Raw genomic sequence first — 19,888 nt, forward strand, 5'->3', positions numbered from 1 at the left:
GGCCCAGCAGGCCCGCTGTCTCATCTCCTCAAAAGGGCTTCCTGCTGGGTGGGGGGTGTCGGGGAGACAAAGGCAGGGAGGAGCTGTGGGGGGGCTCCACAGCGAGGCCCTTTGACCTGGTCCCTGGCCTGGCAGGGCAGACAGCCCAGACAGACAGCACTGTGTCTGCTCCCTGCCTCCTCCTCTCTTTTATCAGCCACACAGACCCTGGGGGCTAACGGAGAGACAGAAGAGGGAAGGGGAGGAGGGGAGGTGTGGCAAACGAACACAATGAAGAGACTGACACAGACCACCCCGGCCCCCACCCGCCCCTTCGCTCTCCGTCCTCTATTCATCTCTGGGCACAGATCTCTCTATTCCCCACGGACAGACCGCTGCCCTCTCCTCCTCTCTGCTACGTGACCCCTCTCTTGTCTCTTCCCTCCTTTATCCAGCAGCCAGCCAAGCTCTCAGGCTCCATGTGGCCGAACACACCCACACTGACTACCTATCAGTTACCATCTTCTCAAATGTGTGCCAAATGTGGCACATGTAGTGTTGGCTTTTTGGGTTACCTGTTAGGAGGCTCTTACATGATTTGTCTGTGGTAGTGGTCACCTTTTCTTATCCGTTTTGTTTTTTAATAATGGAATTTACAGTTAAGCTCAATAGCGACATTTACTTCTTTAGGCAACAGAGATTATTACAATGCATAACCAGAAAACATCTGTTGTGTTGGGGTGAGGAGGACACATCTCCTCTTCTCCTGTGGGAGCTGGCACCTAGGCAGTGGTGGTGAGCTTTTGGATGGTACGGTTGTAGTACTGGGTAGTGAGAGCCTCCAGGGGGCTCCAACGGTGCGCATGCAGTTCGATGACCTCCATGAGCAGAGAGCGAGTCAGCGGAGATTCGGCGGGACAAAGCATCTTGTCTCTGACAGCTGCTAAGAGCTCTGTCATCATCTCGGGGAGCTGCTCTTCCAGCAGTCGGCCTGTGCTCTGCAGCTGGTGGAGAGACAAGGAAGGGAGGGTGGGGGAGTAAAGAGGTAGGAGGTCAGAGAAAAGAGTGCGTGTGTGCGTCCTTAACTGAGAACAAGACACAATGTCTGGCACCTTGTTATTGTGGATACAGTCAGACAAGCAGAGGTTCACACACCCTCTGGCCATGGAGATGTGTGCATGCCGAGGCTGCCAGTATGTAATCAAGACTGCAAACATTGTGTTTGCGAGCATCTGGGAACTCTTTTCCAATCAGAGCTCACCTGCCTTAGCCCTTTCTGTCCTTTTAGTTCTAGGTATTACTTTCTGCCGTTTAAAGGATTTATTGCTGCCTGGCAGATTTCCCATTAAATGTGGAGGCTGTGGCTCTATGGGTGATGCAGACTGTACTCGCCCCCACCCCACCCACCCCTGATAACAAGACCCCTGATATAGTTTGCAAGATAGTTGTTCCAGGGGGCTAAATTTCTGTGTTTTTACGTTTACATCCTGCTAGCTTCTTTTAAAAAACACACAGCCTCTGGTCTAAAAAACCCACTGCAAAGCCAATTAGGTACTTTAACTGTGTTCTTTTATGGCCAGCAGGGGGCGACTAGTCTTGTTGCAACAAGAAGTTCAAATGTATAGAAGTCTATGGGAAAACGGGCCATCTGCATACCACATTTATGACCTGAGTAAATTCTTTCCTAATAAATTTATGATTGTGGTCGCTACTTTCAAGTCTTTCGTGATGTTAAATCCATCTGCAGAGTACAATTTAGTTATGCTTCGACTGATAATGCTACTGATAAGCATATAGTTTTGCTTCCCAGTTTTAGAAACACTACGCAGCAAAAATGCTCAAATTAAGGCTTCAATATGCAAATCCAGAAACCAATGACTGACTATATCCATCTTTTGTATAGAGATCGAAAATGTGATGTAATTTCCGGGGTAAAACCGCAAAGGATTGTAGGTACGAGTGGCAAGCGGTACTAGGGCACGCAGGCTTTCATAAGAAAACAGTCACACAACGATAAAAAGAAACAAAGAATGGCATTATTAACTGCAATAGCCGGTCACATGACAGCCATGGGAAGCCGACGGGTAAGGAGATCGTTTTTTATCGGATTCTGTCGTGGAAGAGAAATTGTTCAAGCCATGTTTCCGAAGTAACAAAGAGCCGACTGATGGCTTCTGTTGTAGTTATTACGTAATTTATCATAACATAATTGTTGATGAGGGTTACAAATAAGTCTTATATTGATTTGAATTGAATTCGTTGCACTATGCTGCTTTGTTCACTGTGGCGATCCAGACTGGGCCCCCTCTATCAACCTGGGTCATACCGAGTTTAAAGCTGCTACCACAGCGAGATTTGATCGGTTAAGTGAGAGAGCGATATAAAAACAGCCGCGAAAAGTCCCGCATATATGTGCCCAAAGTGTTGTATTGAAGCAATCAAGTGATGAATAACTGTTTTCAAGTAAGTTGTTTTGCAATGGTTATTATTATTATTATTATTTTTTGCATTGTTGATTTGTTTTTCACCGAAGCAGCTAATAAAGCATAGTGGATTTTTACAATTTTGCCTGTTTCTTGTAAGATCCTATAATAGAATGAAACAATAATGCCAGTTATAAATAAAGACAATAAATTGAATGAATTACGAAACACTTATTTTATTTCTACTGGATCTGAAAATGTAGTGTAATACTACAACCTGAAAAGACAAATAGATTGTGTTTGCCTGTACAGGAGATAAAGAGAAAAAAAAAATTAACAACAGCTGTGAAATGGAATAGTCCAAATCACCAAAGTAAACTGGACCTGGGCTTGTTGCAGGGATCTGAAGTTACCAAACATTTTGTGAGTGTATGCACCCACACTTAGGACCATATAATAATAAATATGTGCGTGATAAAAAGTTGGGCAGCACGCTAACGTCCTTACTCCACTCTGTATGCTCGTATGGGTCTAACCCTTTCACTCCTTTGATTTTTTTCCTTGTACTTTTTTTTTTTCTTGGTTTGCCTTTTCGTCAAGTCTGTCTTTGTACGGACCTGCCGTGTTCTCCGTCGTTTTGTACATAACTGTTTTAGGGGCAAATAAAATGCAAGTAGGGATTAAAACCGCAGAATTAATGATTACCGGTGCTGGAAATGCTAACGCTTGATGCAGTGTTTTGATTTTGCTGCCAGTCGTACCTACAATGCAATGCGCGAAAGTCACGTGGTCTGTCAATCTCTATACAGTCTGTGGTGTCTGTATAGGCGAGCACTTGTGTTTGTAGGGGCCAGTTTGACTTTTGAGTATGAAGACTTGACTTTAAGTAATTATGCATTGATACCTCCATGGAGCAGCAGAGGACTGCGTCTTCCTTAACATCCGTCGACTCTAGCAGCTGCAAAGGACAAGAACAGACACTGTAAGACTTACAAAGCAAAGGGCTGCGCAAACTAGCACAACACAACTCCAGAAGTAGCACAGTAGAAATGATGGAAGATGCACTGTATACATACAAAAACTGATTTAAACCACTTGATGAAGAGAACAGAAAAATGTGTTCATGAGTTCACAAAGAAACGGGGAGGGACCTAATCCTGATTGTAAATATTTTTGACATTAACATTTTAAATCCTGGAAGACAACACACTGAGCTTCCAGGCTGCCAGCAAACATCACACATCATGCCTTCCTTTACGCACAATGTACATACACACGCAGTAGCACACACACGTAAACACACAGCGTGGCCAAAAACAAACAGTGGATTGGGTAAACATGCTAGCCCCCTCCCACCCACTACCACACACACACACACACACACACACACCAATGCCGGCCCGCATGCACAGATGGGCATACAAATACTCCCCTGAAACAATGCAGGCAGAGAGAGGTAGAATAACATTATGCCAGAATACGAGCTTCTAGGTTCAGTTTACAGCAGAAGCGACTTTGGCTAAATGCTCAACTCTAATGCTGCCTTAGTCTTCATAACACTGTTTACAAAGCTCTGCTTTGATTAAACTGATGGAGGGAAGGAAGTACCATGGAGGAAGGGGGGAGCGTGTTTTGAAAATGAGGAAAATACTGTCACGTATCAATGCGCCGTCCAGCGACAGAGTAAAGGAAAAAATAAGTGAGATCACGGAGGGAATAAACAGGACATCACCTTGTTCAGGAGAACGACCCATAAATCCAATTTGTTTTTCAATGCCAACTGTATATAAAAATGTTCAATCTCTTATATGGTTTATCACCTGAATCTGTATTACCTAACATACTGTCCCACAGCTTAGCAGTGTTGGCTCACTCTTAAAAAAAAACAGAAAAGAAAAGCTTTTTAAACCCACTGCATGCTACCAGACTGCAGACAGACAGAATTAGCAACCAGCTGATGGGCAGAGAGCAGCATGAAGTTGCCAAATCCCGATATTTCACACAGGAATTGGTGCATCTTAAAACTGGAAGTTTAAAAAAAATGGCAGACTGACTCTCCATAAAGGCTCATGTTGCTCTGAAGCTATTCAATGATTAAAACAAACAATTTTGTATGAATAAGTTCACTATAAAAACGGCAATGATATAATATGTGAGTACTAGATAGAATGCATCATAGAGACTCCAACCCACTCAAGTAACCCAACTTCAGTATTTCAGAGCTAAATAACACGATCACTGTGTTTTCATTTTAAAACTGAGCAGACAAACCAAACCCTGTTTAAATGCATGCTTTAGGAAAGACGCTGTGATCAAAACCAGTCATTCAAATGTCTGACTCCTCAGAGGTAAAAACATTTAAAAAAAAAAAAGTAATCCTCCACCATTTGATGCTATGCTCCACATTCACTGTGAGCAGGCCTCTTATTTCCACACTGTAAGCTTAATGGTATTCCACCTATCATTTAGGTCCAACAGTTGCTCAGACGTCAGCTCCTCAGTATGCTCAGATGGGTGTGGTGACAGTGTGGCTGTTTGATGTGGAAACTCAAGTCCCGTCCTTTTCCAGAGCAGGAGAACTATGTGACAAGCGGGATTAGCTCATAATGAGTTCCCCGGGGAACCGAGGGAGGAAGTTTTGTTCAATACACTTATAACGATCTAATCTATACTCATCTATCATCGGCTTTCCTATCCGTTGCAATAAGCTTTTCCTCTCTTCTCTCTCCTGTCACTGCTGCACCGTAACACATGGTGTGTTCCAGCTGAAAAATCAGCATTTAAAAAAAAAAAAAGTTTTTGAGAGACAGCTTAACACTCAGTCTCTCCGGCTGAAGCTGAAAACACTCGGATGTCTGGTTGGTTATATCATCAAGAAACTAATCTTACTGCCATGGGAAAACCCGGGATTCTGTGCGACTTCCATTTACAGTATTTTTATTTAAAAGACATCAGGATTAGAAAATACAGCCGTCTTATTTTTTTTCCCTTTGATTGTTTCACAGCACTGAAGAGAAGAAATAAATCCAAACACGGCTCTGTGAGTGACTTAAATGAGTTTGGACTTCACATGTGCATTAGTGCAGCGGTCCCCAACCTTTTTTGCGCCACGGACCGGTTCATGCCCGACAATATTTTCACGGACCGGCCTTTAAGGTGTCGCGGATAAATACAACAAAATAAAACTAGTACCGGTACCGAAAAAAAGAAGATTTATTCATAACACACGTGAAAAGACCCAGGAAAACCGAGTTAACGATAAAAACGATAACAAAATAACACTGAAAACCGATAAAAACCCTGAAAACCATACATTTCACACCTGAGCCTCAACTCTCGCGGCCCGGTACCAAACGACTCACGGACCGGTACCGGTCCGAGGCCCGGGGGTTGGGGGCCGCTGCATTAGTGTATCTTCAAGGTTGTATCTTCAATAACTGCAGCACGGGATGAAGCAGAGCGAAACATGCTTTATTAAAAACACACAAACTCGAAGGATTCTGACGTAGTAGACAAAACTGGAATTCACGCTTCAGGACCAGCCCCATATTTGTCTGGTATCTGTTATAATTTAATTTAATTCAGTTTTATTTATGTAGCACCAAATCCCAACAACAGTTGCCTCAAGGCACTTTATACTGTAAGGTAAACACCTACAATAATACAGAGTTTAACAATGTAAGACTGTTAAACTTTCCCCCCCTTGAAAACCCTGAAAGCTGTCTTCTGAACTGAGTGGTTTCTGTCATAGAACAAAATGACTGAGTGTGCATCAGAAGTGAGCGGAAACTATTCTAATGATCGTCTAACCACGTCTTTATTAATACATACTGACGTGTCAACTTGTCATTAAGAATACAGAGGTTGTCAAATCTTAATGGGGGAAAAAGTTAAAATCCACTGAACAAGTTAGTAAACAGCTACTGGTAGCTTTCTAAGAGGGAAGCCAAGATACCATATAAATAGGTCCTGATGTCACCACCGGAGGGTATGTACATGCTGTCTACCAGGAGTGACTGCAAACCAATATCCTGATGGCAACTTCTATGGGTCACATGATGACATGATGATCTTTTGGGGTAGAATCATGAGCCACACTGCATCACAGTTTTTCCCCTTCATTTGAAAATAACAGAGTTGAACTCAAGTGATTCAATAATTGGTAGTGTGTATGATTACTGGTACACAAAGAATGTTGCTTTAACTCAAGGCTAAAGGTCCAAGTCAAAAATCTTTTATATGATTTTTATTAAGTTCTGACCTGAAGGGTTTTTGCCAACCTTTGTTACCATGGCAACATATTAAAAAAGAAGTAAGCCCAAGAGACAAAAAGATAGATGAACGTGTCATTTTAATTGTGCTACAACGCATGCACAGCTGTAGAACGGGTCACTTAATCTAGCAAAAAAAGCAGCTAGTTGGTGAGCAGTCACAGATCAACTGAGCTAAAACAGGACAGCAGGTCCTGGAGCTTCAGTCAAAAGTAGGACTCAAACAAATGCAAATATTGCTCTGTAATGGCAGGATGTGTCAATTGGAAAAAAGTCATTCGTTTTAAGGTGTGCTTTAAATTTAATTTTACTTGAGGATTATGTCTTTTAGTTTGTTCTGTGTGGGGCAAATCTTCCATTTGATTGGAGCTATAGCAGCCTGTCAGTTATTAATGGATGGGATCAGCACTCATTAATTTGCTCTGGCTATAGGAGCTGGCATTTAAGCCCAAACACTAACACACCTTTGCTGTTACCTGATCCTGTTGTGCAGGCTACGTTTACTGGAGAAGTGTCTCCTCTGCAGGGACATATGTATGCATATGCAAACACTCAGACCGCATGTATAAGGCGGGTGTGCGTGTGCATATGCAAACACCTATTGCACATAGCTTGTAGCAAGAATCTGACAATCGCATGTTACAACAGGACAATCAAAACAGCGGCCAGATCAAAGTCACGAAGACTGTCTCTAGGAAACTGATTATTAGACCGTTTATGTGGGCTTGAAAAAACACACACACACACACACACACACACACACACACACACACACACACACACACACACACACACACACACACACACACCATATATCCTCATTATTAGTGTTTAAGTTGTTCACAGGCGCCTTCTGACCTCTAGTCTTCTCGGGGCTCCCTTCATACTGCTGATGTAGATTATAGAGGCGTGTTTGTGTGTATTGCTGACTGGTTAGTCCACACCCTTGGTCATGCTGTTGAGCCTTTTAACAAGCCTGAGATAAAGCCCTGGGCATACCCTCAGACAGGGTGTGGATGGCTTAAACTGTTTGCGATTGTTTTGTTTGTTAATGAGACGCCAGGTGTGTTCAAACTACACTAGAAATATGGAAGTGAAACAAAAGCTGAATTTCAGAATCCAGCCCTCCACCCTCACCAGAAAAATGCACGCACTGTGTAGGAGTTAAAAATAATGTCACCAAATATCCAGCATAGATGCTGGGAGGCTGACGCCTCTTTGCCTGCGAGGAGGTCCTCTGTTTAACCAGCTCCGACTGTTGGGCTGTTGCTCCTTTTGTACTACATCACTTGATCTGGGGCTTGGCTAAGATCTCACTGGCTAGATTTTCTAATGCCTGGAAAAACAGAACAAAAAAAGGGGGTGCAGAGGTCTCCAATTACCCCACTTGAATTTCAATATGAGGAAATGTTCTCCAGTGATGCCAAAAAATTACTTGTCTCCCTGAGGGCTGGACGATATGTTTTCAAATCAGATGCGGGGAGGTTTGAAGTGTCATTACACGAATCCTTTTGTTCCGTATAGAGTTCACTTCTATCTCCTCTCACTCATGCAACCAAACCTCACTCTCCTTCTGCTGATCCGACAACAAATAGAACTTCATCTCACAGCTGCATGTGGTGCAGCAGATGATAGAATTTGTTAATGTAAAATCACATTAAGAAGATACAAACAACAAAGGAAATATCATAAAGAATCTTACTATAACGACTGTAGTGTACGTATGACTGTCTTTGCCCCATCTCCTCCTTATTGGGTGGGCCTATCTGAATGAAACTTTGTCACACATACAGCAATTTTTAATTCTCCGTCTTTTTAAAATGGATTTCTTATAAATCCCAATTGTTTTGATTCTCATGTTCATCATCCCTCTGTGAATGCCATGTTATTCTATGTGGTCCGAAATGCGTGTCTGCGGTGGACGTTTGTTCAACTCACCGCTAAATGTGGGATGAAGAATTAGAAAAATTGCCGCTAGCAAAAGAAGTGGAGTCTGCCTCTGTGAGTTAATGCCTACTGCGATCATTGAAGGGAATACACACTAACCCTCACAGCCTTATTCAGTTATTTGACTTAGTGTTGCCATGTGATTCGTTGATTTAAATACTTGCGTTAAGGAGCAGTTGAACAGGTGTACCTAACCAAGCAGTGATGCTATTTTGTGGATGTGTATTTTTGGACAGTGTTCAGACTAGTTCCTACACCTGACCTTGTTTTTCCTCTCTCGTTCAGACCCTGTATTAAAACCAAGCTTCCTCTCTGCTGGTTTCTTTTTTACCTGTTGTGCCATGAGTTGACAGTCAACCTGAGCCACAGTCTCCCCCACTTCCCCTCACCTCCCTCACCTCGCTTGCTTCCCCTTTCAGTATTTCATTTGTCATTAACCACTTCTGTATCGCCGTGCGTCTGCTGCGGCTTCCCTTAATGGTTTCCATGGAGACCGAGAGACCGTGTCTAAGTGAGCAAGACCAGCTGATGAGAAGTGAACCTGGGGTCACAAAATTTTACTGGAACTGATGGTGTCCTGGCTGTTTTTGCACCACTAACCAAACAGAGCTGTGGTTTCAAGAGTCTAGACTGAGTCTGGCCAAAAACAGGAAACTCTGATTCAGTGCATGTATTGAACTGAGCAAGCACGATACAGAGACGCAGCCGGGCACTTTCTTTTATTCGAAAAGCGTGAAAGGGGTTGATAATTTTGGCTAGTGACCTAAAAGAAAACAGATACAAACCTCTCGTAGACAAGTGTAGATGGGACACACCAGCACCCTGAACGGCTCGCCGGAGCTCCTCATGGTACCAAACACTTCGCACAAGAAGGTGATGAAACCCAACCACCGCTCCACATCTGACTGCTGGAGCTCCTCGCGACAGGAAAAATCCCTCTGAGTGGAAAAAGGATGCTTGGTTAGTTTAGAAAACACACTGAAACATTCCCGGTTATCCAGCTTCAGTAGCTGTGTAGTACAAGTAGGCAGTGGGTAGGTAGGTGTTAAATTCATAAGTGAAGATGGTTAACCATCTTCCTGGCAGAACCATTAATCATTATTAACAACTTTTCCATCTCTCTAATGGGATTTTTTGGTAGGTGGCACATATATTAACCTTGTTCCTCAACGTACTTGAAGCCAAAAAGCAGCTTGAAAATGCATTAAAAAATTCCCCAAATTTCTTTTAACTGCCAGAAGTGGATGCGAGTGTGTTAATTTAGTTTGAAAGTGAAGTGTGGTGAACTGTGTGGTGCTGTTAAAGTGCCGGGGTTAATATGTGTTAATGCTTAATGTGCACTTGTAAAGATGTTATTCAGCAGATTAAAGTGAAACTTTATCAACAATCAGAGCCGCTCGCTCTGCTGCCTGTTGGGCTGCTGAACGGCTACACTAAAAGTCTGCCTGTGCACAAACAACGGAGACGTAAAGAGGTTTGGCAGGAAGCTCCGCCCATTTAAAAACAAGCGCAACACGCGCTCAAAATTAAACTAAAATGATTCAGCAAATTATCATATCATATTATAATATCAAAAGGTGTCAACAGTAATAGACAAAAAGGGGCCCCTGGGACTTCTGAGCTGTGTTAAATATTTCATTATGAGAAAGTCTGACTATGTTCAAGCAAAGCCACAGCAGACGCACAGTAATTCCACCCCATACTGAGATCCAGGGGCCTGAAAGCAGCATCATTAATTAAAGCTTTCATGAGCCCACTTATGACATTTAAAATGTTTTAAAGCAAAAAAAAAAAAAAGTCAAAATGTCAAAGACAAGGGGGGGGGGGGGGCATGCTGGCTGGCTAGCTAGGAAGTGGATTTTAAAGTGAGGAATAAAAGAAAAGAAGGGACCTGACAGCTGAGATGAAGAGGGGGTGAATAAAAAAAAAAAGGGGGGGGGGTGTAAAAGGATCAAGGCAAGATTCACTGCTGCTGGATTTGGGATAAAAACAAGTTTAGCATCTAAAGGAAGAGGTGGAAAAACACTAAAGCTCAAGGGAGGAGGAAAAAGAAGAGCGTAGGAGTACGGGGGGGGGGCATAGAAGCGGATGGGTTAACATTTAGTCCTTGCCGGCATCAAGGATGTGTTGTATGTCTACTTCTAGTTTGTCTGCTGCTCTCAGGAGTTTGCGAAGGGCGAAAGGAAAAGTTTGGCGGGTGAGAGATGCACTTGGGAACTATGCAGGATGAAGTAGTGAGGCAGTGGCCTGTGTCATTCTAGGTGAGGGGAGGGTGATAAGATGGGGCAGCTCTGGAATACAGAGCTCATGAGGGATGAGGAGGAAGGGGGAGTGAAGTATGCAACGGCGAAGGGGATGTTTTCACGGAGGGTGCGAGACTGGAACGGTGCAGTTAAGTGAAGACACGGAGAGGAAAAAGGGGGAACGGGTTTCTTTCTTCCCCCCTGGGTGTTTAGATTAGCTGCTGTGCCCACTGACATTTACGGCGTCTCACACACAAACACACACAGTGGGCTTCCACCTGAACGTTCTCAAAAAAGCAAAGCTTGAAAGTAGCTGCTGAAATGACAGATTATTATGTTAAAACAGGGGTAGGCAACTCCAGGCCTCGAGTGCTGGTGTCCTGGAGGTTTTAGATGTGTCCATGATCCATCACAGCTGATTTAAAGGGCTAAACGACTCCTCAGCATTTCTTGAAGTTCTCCAGAGACCTGGTAATGAACTAATCATTTGATTCAGGTGTGTTAACCCAGGGTGCGATCTAAAACCTGCAGGACACCGACACTCGAGGCCTGGAGTTGCCTACCTCTGTGTTAAAACATAGAGTATAAAATATGATGTTTAATGCTCATTTAAACTTCTTGTTTACAATAACTCATGCATTTCAAGGCATAAAATGGCAGGTACAGTCAGGGGGATTCAAACATTAAAGCAATAGACTGGACAAAAGATTTTCTGGGTCATTATTGCTTCATCTGAAAATGCTGTTTTGGTTAATCAATTAAAAGTGTTTAGTCTATTCCCAAAATATATAAAAAATGATTCAGACTAGAGGTTTTGTTGCTCTACAAACAATTAAATATGAAACTGTTTTCTGCTTAATTTTTAATGATTAACTGCAAAAATGGTTTAGCTGGAAGCTCAACAGTGTGACATGGATTTAAAATATCTAAATTCAGATTTACCAGATTTATCATTTTGACCAGTTTATCATAGTTACTCATGTTCTCACAAACAGATTGGATACAATTGCCAATGCCACCCCATTCACTTGCAGACTTACTGACTGACTCCATCTGCCTTTTTTGATGCAACAACGTTGTTTTAAAAACACTAACTAACTGCAAGTGGTCACAGACCTCATCCCCATCTTCAAAGCAGCTATTTCAAAAGGCAACAGGCTCTCAAGTTCATTGCACATGGCTGCAAACACTGTTGTTTTTTTAAGAACAGTTTAGCACACAACGTTTTTTCAGTAAAAGTTACTATTTAAAAAAATCCCCCCCCCAAAAATAAATAAATAAATAAATAAATAAATTACACCTGCTTCAGTATTTAGAGAAAACATTAAGGAGCCAGGATAAGCTTTGGACGCCGTTGTTGTCATCTCACCTGCAGCATGTTGAGCAGCAGCGATCTAAACTTGGTCCCCTCCACCATGAACAGCGCCATCTTGTCGCAGAGCCTCGCAGCTGTTGCCGCGAAGCTCCTGTCCGACACGGCCTTGGAGTAGATCGCGCCGACCACCTGAGCGAGGGTTTCCTCCGAACGGGCTGAGGACTGCGCCTCCTCCATGAAGGACGCCAGCTGTTGCTCTACTCCACTGCTGTTGCTCCTCATGCTGTTGAGAAGCGCCACTAGTCGGTCCATATTCCGTGATCCGGGGCCCGACTGCTGCACGCATGCTTCCTCCTGAGGGGAAAGACGGGATAATGCATGTAAGTGGTTGGTGAGGATAATGATATTAGATTCAGAGCACAGTAGATTTCAACACAAATCAGATGTTCCTACAGAGAAATAAATGTCAGCTAATCTGACACATGAGTTGCGATGAATGACAAAGCAAGTTGAGTTAATGAGAATGTTTAGGAAGTTTATACGTCATGTTTCTTTCCTTAGGGAACAGTTGCTCTAGTTAAAGTCCTGAATATGTGGACAGACATATTAAAGCTCATTTGTAGCTTAAATAGCAAATGCTTCAAAAATGGTACAGTTTCACAGTGATGCATTACTCTGACTAGTAATGATCTCTCATGTGAAATTAAACACCATTGAACTTTTCTGTTTTGGGTTTTTTCTGTTTTACTAAGTTCTCTCACAGCGGAGAAAAAGTCCTGGCTTCAGTGCCAGTCATTGTTACATTTCTTGTTGAAACACATCCCAATAACCTCTGACAGTTCCATGTTTGGGTACAGACACTTCTTGTACTGGGTTGACTGACTTGGTCAGTGGAAAAAGGGTCAGCAGTTAAGTTCAGTGACGTACACGGGCCACAGCTTTCAACATTTTCTTCTTTATAAGCTGTCATATGATGATTTTTTTTTTTTTTTTTGCTGAAACATTCCTCTTCTATCATGCAATGTCCTTGACACTCCCACAGAAATTGTCACAGAAACTCTAATTTACATTCATAACCACTCAAGATTTTTCACATAGAGCACTATCTGGGGTGTCATTTTAAGTGGATAGCCACCCTGGCTCCGATTATTGCTATGTTGGCTCAGTAGACATAGAGTGAGCCAAGGCAGGTATGACTGATACTGTATTTCCAGTTTTCCTATATCCTTTTCCAATAACGTTCTGGTTCAAAGGCAAGTTTATAACTATGTTTATAATTAAGCTGATTAGAAAAAGAGAGATAAATCACAGGTATATCCATTTTTCTTACATTGAGCCTTTGTACCTATTAACTGTATTATTAACTGTATTGTTACACATTGTTTTCCATTGTTAACTGTCAATGCCACTGGGAAAAAAAGTGTAGGAGTATGAGTGAAAGGAGGGAAAAGAACAAAGCAGGCAGTGGGTTCGTTATCATTTAAAAGGTGGTGACTCATGGCACAATTATAATGTGTTTCCCTTGCTCAGCTACCATTCTAACAAAGCAGGGAAAGGGTTGCAGAGATGCACCTCCTAAACTGGTGACCAGAAATAGGACGGGCCCACCTGCCCCATCCCTCTCGCCACAGAGGAATCCTGGCAGAAACTGATGCGAGGAGGCCAGCATGAGCAGCAAGGTGGCCGTTTCATTTCACTCGATTTCAGGTGGCTCGAGTATTGGGGAAAAAAAAAAAGTAAAAAATTGAGTCTGATCTAGCGGGAGGCCCTGCTGCTGCTCGTATTAGATGAATAAATTCACCTTCCACCTGTTCCCTGCTCATCTCGCCGTGTGCACGCAGAGTTGTAGCAAAATATATGTGATTTAAAATCGTCTGCAATCAGACTACTGCCAAGCAACAGATTGTGTAGCCCTGCTGAAAGCGCGTGACTTGTAACCCAGTCAAGGTTTTGCAAAATGTTGCGAATACACCAGGTTTTGTCACCAGTTAGGAAAAAACGTTATTGCAAACAACAATGATGCAAACATTAGATGTATTTCTCGGTGCATCCCATCAACCAAAAGTTCCCTTCTAGACTGGTTTCACTGATTCACTGGCATCACAGAGGGTATATTTACTAATTCCTGCCTTGCTGCATCTTGGGAAGTCCCGTGTTGTCAAATCAATGGTCTCCTGGTGGTAATGAATTAGCTGTAAGGAGAAAAAAAAGGGGGGGGGGGGGGGGAGGGGGGCAGCTACAGTTGGCCAACTCATCAGTTTGGGGCACAGTGGAAAACATCAAAAACTGTTAAGCTAATGCTGGTTTAGTTCCTTCACCTCCTTAGTGAGAACATGTGCTCCCCTCCCTGCCAGTCTGGGTGTGTGTTTCAACCTGAATGCTGTAAAAATGAACAGACAAGCAAGGCAGGGAGGAAAGTGTTTCTCCATGTGTGTACATAATGACAGTGCACCCATGTTTTTGAACTTAATTAAGGTAATCATGAGAGCAAATGGTGTCGTGTGACTGTGTTTGTGTGTGTATATACACATCGGTTCTTGTTGTTTTAATACTGACTGACAGTCACTAAGCAGCTTTTCAGTACCTTGTCCTTTAGTCTCCTCCTCAGCCTCTCCTTTGACGACTGCAGAAGGCAGATTTTGGGCTGCTCCGACTGGCCCTCGCTTGCCTTTCCACTTTGCGGTGTGTTGGGAAATTCCTTGTAAGCCGTCAGATCGGCGAAAGCGGTCGTGTTTGCCGTCGAGTCAGATTTGGGTGACTCACTGAGACTCTTGCTGCTGCAGTCTAGAAGAGGTCTCATGTGCTCGTCACCCAGTTTTACATTCTCAGTCTCTTTGTCTTTGGTTGTTCTTGGGGGTACTCCTTTATCACCGGTAGTGTTTGTCTGTCCATGCCCCTGACCTTTCTGATTGTTGTGCCAACGCCGGTTCTGGCTGTATCCGTGATGTAAGGGCCCTCCTTGGCGCTGCCCATGTCCTCCTTGATATTGGCGTGGGGGTCGACCGGCACAAGTGTTTCTGTTATCTCCCTGTTCTGCTGAACTCTGCTGTTGCTGGTTTGGGGACTGCTGCTGGTTTTGATCCCTCTGCTGCTGCGGTGACTGAGGCTGGTTCTTCCCTCCTCCGCCACCTCCGCCGCCGTGAGGCCGCTGCTGTTTCCTGAAATGAGGGCAAGTTTTAGGTGCAGTGTAATGAAATGGCAGCCGCCTTATATCTTAAACGGCTCTGTGACACTGTGACGCACCTTCTCACAAAGATCAAACATTATTCTTGTGAGAACCTCTACACAAAAGCACTAACCCACCACTACTGAACTACATCTAGAAAATCAAAAGCCCAGTGCCTGCTTACATGTGGACGCACAGTGTGTCTGTGTTTTCCTGTCCTGCATTGCTGTGTCCTTTTGCTGCACTGGCTCTGGGCTTGACAAGCCGCTGACATATGGTCCAAGGGATTAGTCACCCTGGCACTGAGAAGGCAACCTATTATTTGCCTCAGCCAGTGAACTAGCTCAAAGGGTAGCAGCAGCTAGCAAGCATTTGTTTAGATATACCTAACTGTATCCATGTAGGCAATTTAATGTTAATTTTTGACTGATGTGATCTGTAAATGAAGGAAATGAAATCAGTATGTTTAGCATATTGGTGTAGGTGGTTACAAACTTTACTTGCAAATGAACAGTAGCTAGTTGCCAAATATTATAAATTAGCATCTATACGGTTGTTTAACTATTGTACATGAACCCAGTAAAACGTATACAATGAAACGTCATGGTGGAGGGGTGGGGCGGCTGTAGCTCAGGAGGTACAGCGGGTCATCTACTAATCAGAAAGTCGGTGGTTTGATCCCTGGCTGCTCCCGTCTGCACGTCAAATATCCTTTGGCAACAGACTAAAACCAAGCTGCACTCAGATGTATCCTTTGGAGTATGAATGTTAGATAGAAAGCACTAGCGTTTAAAAAAACAAAACAAAAAAAGGATAAAAATGATGCTCGTGTGAATGAGGCAAGTTGTATAAAGCACTAAGAGTGTTCAGTTACAGTATAAGTGCTGCATAAGGACAATTTAAATAATAGCTTAAATCTGGAACGTCAAACTCATTTTGCGTACATGGTGGGTCACACCACTCACCTGTCTGTCCATGTATAGACGATTAACTACACATTGAATCGCTCAGATATTTCATGATATTATTTATTTATATTTAGTTTTTCTACACTTCTGTAGTTGAAAGAAATCTATCAGCGTGACTCTTTGGGCTTAAAATGTAGTTAATAAATGTGCAAAGTTACAGAACAGAAAGTTTTTGTTAATTCACAGAAAATGTCCTTTTTTAACTTTGAAACCATTGTTTTTTTTAAAAAAAAGCAATAAACCCCAGAAATATTTCTCTCACTGAATTTTTTTTAATCTATTACTTAAATACTTAAGTCGTATAAATGGCTGTGGAGGAGGTCTGTCAGCAGCAAACTCTGTAAAACCTACGAAGTTAAATGTCTAAAATTGACACCGTCCTTCTAATTTTTCAGAACCATCCAGTGGGCCAGATTGGAGTCTCTGTTGGGCCAATTCTGGCCCCCGGGCCGTGTTTGACACCCCTGACTTAAATGGTTCAATTAACTGGTAGTGGCACGCTGATAGGCATAGCCTGTTAAGTTACTAAATAAATTACAAAGTACAACAGACTTTATGTTGGATTTAAGGCTTAGTTGTCCAACATTTGCTGGATCAAGGTTGTCCTGTGAGGATCGGCTTTCTCTGTTTTAAAGCAATGTAAACTGAAATATTCATGGTTTGGGGAGAGAGTTTTGCGCATGATATTTAAGGAATTTTTTTCTACAAATAATTGATTCCATCAGTAATAAAAAAAACAATTAGCTTTTTTTCCTGTCTGGTAGCTCTCTCGGTAAAGGAGTGTTTGTGTGAACGTATTTATTGTTTTTGTGCGTGTGTTCATGTGGTTTATGTCTCGCCCGGCCTCCCTCCTCCACTCTCTGGGAGGTTGGAAGACAGTTCATCTTGTGAGTCTCCTCTGCCAAAGAGCCTACCTTCATCACTTCATAAATATTCCGTCTCAGCCTGATCTGCGTTGGCCTGACGTGTTTGTAATCGCACTGCTAATTGAAGCGGTTCCCTCTGTAAAGAACGACAGCGCCTCTTTCACAGGAATGATTTTCTTTTGCATCAAAAAATTACCCTGTAACTTTTCCTGTATTTAAAAAAAATATATTTATTTTTTTAACCAGTGCTTTATTTTAATCACTAAATTATCTGGCTTATGGTCATTGTGAGCGACCAATTTAACAGTCCCCGCTTTGGTGTCCAAGTTATTTTTTACATTTTTGATTAGGCTGAGCTGTAAACAGATGGTCCTGCAGTTCTATTTTTGAGAGAGTTTACACCTGAGGGGTATTTACTGTAGGTTTAAGACTAAAGAATCAGATGCCTTACGGATTAGGACTTCAGTGCTAATGATGATGTTTAATTTGCTAAGCTGCTCACTGCAAGACAAGAGAGCTGAGGAATATGACACGTCTGTCTTTGACACACACACACACACACACACACACACACACACACACACACACACACACACACACACACACACACACACACACACACACACACACACACACACACATATATACTCTGATTTGATTCATTAGATATTTACAGTAGCTGTTAGTTCAGGCTCAACACTAATCCATTCTGATCTACTGGTGTTGGTGATGAGGGGTGAAAGTGAGAATGAAATAAAATGTAAATCATATTTAATGACTGTGAGCTCTGCGGTAGAGAGAGCGTTGCTCAGATTGACCGCCCATCAGTCATATTAATGCCAAAGAGATGTTTGCATTAGGGATGGGGCCACTGATGAAATTTCATCTCGCACTGTCTTGTTACTTGGAAACAGACCTGACTCTGGCGTGACCGAGCTTCTAATGAAATGAGAAATTACTTCTTTTTTTTGTCTGAGGATGATGAGTTTGGTAATATGAAGGTATTAACCGGTTTAAATTAGTGTTTGATGTTGCCTGGCGGGCTCCACCTCCTCATTATATGGAGCCATTTGTGTGTTTGATTGAAGGGGGGGGGGGGGGTGAGTACCACACCATTATCTGACCTCTGGGTGTCTTGAGTAGAATCAATCAAATGCACTTTCCACCGTTTTGTACTCAGGTCTTGTTCTGAGCATCTTTCTTATGTTGTCACTAACCTGGCGCAGACTTGACGCTTTCCCCCTGGGCCAGTAGGCAGAAGTACGGTTAACTGGTCTCGGGTGAACTGATCAAATGCTCTACAGACAAGAGAGATGGGGATGCCACAGTGCAGGTGATTGGAAGGATGGATGAAGAGTTGAGTACAGTGGCAGCAGTTTGTAGAAAACAGCAGGGGGGATTTAATTGAGAGCGTAAAAGGAGGAAACGGAAGGTTTTAAGAGAAGGAAAAGCAAAGCGGCAAAGAGGGAAACAAACAAAAACTACAGGTTGATAATGGTCATAAAATCAACAGGCACAAAACTACAGAAAGAATGCTAAGGTAACTAAAAAGGTGAAATTAATGGCCAGACATGATCATTGGAGGAGGCAGGATGCTGATGATCAATCACGACTGTTGCCGTGCACGGTTATGTGGATGGAGAATTCATGGAACCACCGGCTGACCCAGACTGGACAATTGATCGGCCCAGGGGAAAGACGCCCGGAGGCCAGACGAGTCAATAACGGGGCCAAAGCTTCATAAAGAACACAACACGCTGGCCTAATGGACTGTGGGGAGATGGGTTTCGACTGCTTGACTGAATATTTGCATTGCTAAGTCTTGAGATTTAAAAGTCCAAAGCATATTGAGCGTGTGTGCATACATGCATGCAGAGCTTTTATTGATTACAGTCAGTAAAGCAGGCGTTTCATGGTGGGTGCAGAAGAAGCAGCAGACCTCTTTCAGATGTCTGTCACACATCATTTTCTGTATAATGCATTCTATGTTGATGATTTTTTTTAAAAATAATTTTGCAGTTTCCATCACTCTAAATTTGAGAATCACTCACATTAAATAATTTTGACTATTTAGTTAACAAAACAAAAGGAAAACCCTCAAAATATTGGCTATGGTTAATAGGAGGGTTATCAATTATTCAGTATGGCTCATTTACCTGATGTTGGCTTAAAATGACATGTCATATACACTCACAGGTCACTTTATTATTTAAAACTTGCTAGTATTGGGTGTAACCCCTTTTGCATTTTCCCTTAATTCTTTATGACACAGATTCAATAAGTTGCTGGAAACATTCCTCAGAGACTTTGGCTCATATTGGCATGACGGCATCACACAGTTGCTGGAGTCTGTGCATGCCATCTGAGTGCAGTGAACTCATTGTCATTTTCAGGAAACCAGTTTGAGATGATTTCATGTGATTGGCTGATTAGATATTTGCGTCGAGCGTGTGGCCGATGAGTGTGTGCATACACGCGATAAAACAGGTGCTATAAATAATCGCAGTCGTTTTGTAATGACAGCTCTTCAAAGACATCGCCAAGTGCCACACAATGCATTTACTTCACAGGCTTAATGAGTCACTGAGCGGGGATAAGCCCTGATATGAAATCGTGAGTTCAGCAGGGCACATAAGGCTCGTACTAGAACTGAGATGTATAAAAACGGAACCAGGCCTACTTTCATCTTCATAAATCTAACAGAAAGTGT

General features: G+C 42.7%; 1 protein-coding gene across 5 annotated transcripts in view; it reads right to left on the minus strand.

Moving 5' to 3' along the window:
* Positions 1–638: 638 nt before the first annotated feature.
* The window catches only part of ctif (CBP80/20-dependent translation initiation factor), a 61,955-nt gene continuing 42,705 nt past the window's right edge, over positions 639–19,888 (minus strand). For 4 of the 5 annotated variants that reach the window (XM_026173597.1, XM_026173594.1, XM_026173595.1 and 1 more), the window contains exons 9-14: positions 18,396–18,476; positions 14,763–15,336; positions 12,233–12,532; positions 9,406–9,558; positions 3,307–3,360; positions 639–983 (exon numbers count right to left, since the gene is read on the minus strand). In XM_026173597.1, the coding sequence (XP_026029382.1) occupies positions 762–983; positions 3,307–3,360; positions 9,406–9,558; positions 12,233–12,532; positions 14,763–15,336; positions 18,396–18,476 (1,384 nt within the window). In that variant the 3' untranslated portion in view covers positions 639–761. The remainder of the gene's footprint in view (positions 984–3,306; positions 3,361–9,405; positions 9,559–12,232; positions 12,533–14,762; positions 15,337–18,395; positions 18,477–19,888) is intronic. The other variant, XM_026173598.1, reaches the window with a different exon arrangement.

The sequence above is a fragment of the Astatotilapia calliptera genome, chromosome 7, assembly GCF_900246225.1.
Source record: "Astatotilapia calliptera chromosome 7, fAstCal1.2, whole genome shotgun sequence".
Lineage (NCBI taxonomy): Eukaryota > Metazoa > Chordata > Actinopteri > Cichliformes > Cichlidae > Astatotilapia > Astatotilapia calliptera.